The sequence below is a fragment of the Pinus tabuliformis genome, chromosome 1_2 (assembly GCF_031772625.1).
Source record: "Pinus tabuliformis cultivar Carrire ecotype Pingquan chromosome 1_2, CPIR1, whole genome shotgun sequence".
NCBI lineage: Eukaryota > Viridiplantae > Streptophyta > Pinopsida > Pinales > Pinaceae > Pinus > Pinus tabuliformis.
The window spans coordinates 685,014,264-685,017,650 of NC_142298.1; the positions used below are offsets into that span (position 1 = coordinate 685,014,264).

At 36.2% G+C, this 3,387-nt stretch overlaps 1 protein-coding gene across 1 annotated transcript; it reads left to right on the forward strand.

Annotated features, from left to right (window-relative positions):
- The first annotated feature begins 1,156 nt into the window (after positions 1–1,156).
- Positions 1,157–2,591, forward strand: LOC149207579 (uncharacterized). The gene has a single exon (XM_089393914.1). The coding sequence runs from the start codon at positions 1,304–1,306 to the stop codon at positions 2,516–2,518; it is 1,215 nt and encodes a 404-aa protein (XP_089250040.1). The 5' UTR covers positions 1,157–1,303; the 3' UTR covers positions 2,519–2,591.
- The last annotated feature ends 796 nt before the right edge of the window (positions 2,592–3,387 follow it).

Here is a 3,387-nt window from a genome sequence, read left to right on the forward strand (position 1 = left end):
ATTTGTTTTCACATGAGATTCTAACATACCTAGGATTTGTTGCGTAGTTGGCCAACAAAACATGCTTAGCGTCCACCCTTTTGGCAACACCCATAGAGTGGATGAAGTATCGCTTGATATGTTAATGGGTGACTCTCAAAACTAGTTTTCCACAGTCAGACGCAATTTTTAAGATCTTAAGACACTAGGCTTCAACCTACATAATAAGGCTTAGACACCCATCATAAAAAAACTTAAATATCATCTTAGGATTGCGCTCCATGCAGGACCTATTGACTCTTGTGCTCACTGGTATACAACACCTCCTTAATAGTTTCTTCTTCTTTTTTATTTATTTTTTAAATATGGATGGCACATGGCCTTGTTTAGAGCTCTCATTTCTTTTTTTCACCACAGAAGTGAGGAATGGATGAGACCTATATTCTAGCCAAGGGTATGATTTGAAATTATCATAAGTTAAAATTGATGTAGAATTGATTAGCCATTATTGAATTGATTGTTAACTAAAAGTGCAGAAATCAAAAGAACTGTTTGAGAAGAAAGACTTTACGACAGCTACTTAAACATAAGTAAGATGCATAATAGAAGTGAAAATAGAAAAAACACAGTGATACCAGACATCAAAGTTGATTACGAAGTTCGTCCCTGATGGACTACGTCTTCGGGTTTGCTTATCAATCATTTAATTTATATAATTTTACTGGACTAAAATCATTTTAAAATAAAATTTAATAAAAAATCAATAATATTAATAAATATTTAATAATAAAAAAAACTAATAACATTATCATTTAATTTATATGACTTTACTGGTCTATAATTATTTTAAAATAAAATTTAATAAAAAATTCAATAACCTTAATAAATATTTAACAATTATTAATGGTAGTAAAAAAATAGTATAAACCGTTACTGAGCAACCAGCCAGAGGACACATGGATAAAAGTGAACGTCATTTTCTTTGATTTATTTCTCTCCTATTTAACACAACATAAGAGTGAACATCTAATAGAAAAAATGTTTTTGGAAATCCCAAACAGTCCCTGGTAACCTGGTAGGCTTTGTTGACAATCTTGACTCAATCCCTTTATTTGTGACCAAACCCTGATAAAACCCTACTCGGTTACTGTTGTAAACCCTCCTCCGTCTTATAGTGCTTCTCAAACCCTAATAAAACCGTGTTCGCTTAACCAATTTTTTTATTTTTGCTTTCCCTGTCACCTTACTCACCCAATCTTTTAGGTTTGCTCTCCAAGCTTCACTGACCTTCTGCAGCCGCTCTCGACTTCTTCCTTCTGCACGCATGATGATGACGATGAACATATGGAAACGACTATCAAGGGCAATGCCTCCTGTTGCATTTGCTGTTACCCTGAAATCCCACATAACATTCCTTAATTTCTGCACTCAAATAGCAACCCCATTAGCAACCCAACCAGAGAGGGATGTTGTCACAGGATTTCTCCTCGACAGATGCGGTTTATCACAGGACGATATCGCAAAAGCCTTTAGACACAGAAAGGGATTATTGCTTCGTGCAAAATCAATTCATAATATGGAAGAAGGTTTGAAGTTGTTAAATGGCTGTGGTTTGACTGACCCTGCCCAGATTCGAAGGGTCGTCCTTTTCAACCCTGAGTTTTTATTTCTTAGAACCGAAAGAAACCTAAAGTCGAAGTTCACTCTCTTTGGTACTTTCATGAAGACATCGGATATCTACAAACTATGCATTCAGGGTTCAAAGGTATTTAGTAGCAGCGAGCATAAACTGAAATCCGCAATTTCACTTTTGCAACAGCTGGGTGTTGAGGGTCCAGCGTTATCGAGGTTAGTGTGGAGGGTGCCTATGTTGCTCACGATTTCAGAGGAAAAGGTTGTGGAGTCATTTGAACAGGTCGAGAGTTTGGGGTTTAGGAAGGGATCAAGGGGGTTTTCCCATGCCCTGCATGCGATATTGTGGTTAGGGAAAGAACGCATAGATAGAAGGCTACTGTATTTGAGAAGTTTCGGTTTCTCTGAAACACAAAGTTTAGAGATATCAAGACGGAATCCGAACATTCTGAAGTTTTCAGAGGAAAATTTGAAACAGCATGTGGATTTTCTTGTAAAATCTGCAGGGTTTACATTGGCCAGTCTTTTGAAGTATCCAGCTGTCCTTGGATACAGTATGGAGAAGAGGATAATTCCTCGGTATAGAGTAATGGAGGCATTGAAGACTATGCAAGTGTTGAAAACAGAGATGATATGTCCTGCATATTTTCAGTTAACAGAAGAACAATTTTTTGAGAAATATGTTAATAAGAATGTTGAATCCTTGGTTCTGCAAGATATTTACCATTGGGTGAGAGATGGAAAGTTGAGCTCTGACGAGGAGTCATGCACTAGAGCAGATGTAGTACCAAGGCTAGAGGTCGTGCACCACTACATGAAAGCTAGAAAGTTGAGTGTGGACAAGGGAGCACTTAATGAATTAGAGGTGGAGAAAGTCACTCATGAATGCAAGGATTTTGTTCGATGATGCAATGGAACTGAACTGCACATAGCATGATTATTCATCAGCAAGCGAAAGAAAACTTGTGGGTGACAGATTACCCGTGTTAAAGGGAAGTGAATTTTATAATGTATGTCTAAGGGTTTTAGAATGAAATCTGCTGCTAGTTTTAATGGATTACTGCTTTTTGTATAGATGAAGTTGCCTCTGGGAATACGATGAATTGTACTGGATGGTAGGAACAGTAGGAACACTGCCAGAGTGGAATTTTTGAAATGCCATGTGTAATCTGTACCTGATTTACATATTTGTCATATGTAAAGGTAGTTTGTCTTAGCAAAAGAAGAGACTGGCATTGAAAAAGGATTCAGAATTCACTACTTGTTTGGAATTTCAATATAACTAGTTGTTTGGAATGTTTGGAATGTTTGATATTTCAATATGACGTTTTCCTTGCACTTTTTCTCTTTTTTTTGGGTCAGAGAACCCACTTTAGAGTAGTTATATGTTGTGTTTGGCAATTGAATGGCTACAAAAACACTGCTTTAAATTGTCAAAGTCATATAGTGGCTAGTTAACATTTATGAGAAGCATTTTTGACAGAGTTACTTTATTCTTTTCCATTCAGGGTAAATTCACCCTCGTTCTTGGCCCCATTGCATTTACTTGCATAATGATACATCTTATGGGCCATTGTTATCAGTACTGGACTGGTCTCATAACTAGTTGACCTCAAAAACTGGAATCTGTAAAAATAATAACACAAAAACTGATTTAACCTAAAAATATATAAAATATTCCGATTTTGATATATATATATATATATGAATCTAGACCATTAGACACAAATACACAAAGTTCTTGAGAAGATCAAGATGTGTTCCAAACCAGTGCAG

What these genes read in the sequence shown, in the direction of transcription:
- LOC149207579 (XM_089393914.1), top strand. Translation starts at nt 1,304, where the DNA reads ATGATGATGACGATGAACATATGGAAACGACTATCAAGGGCAATGCCT.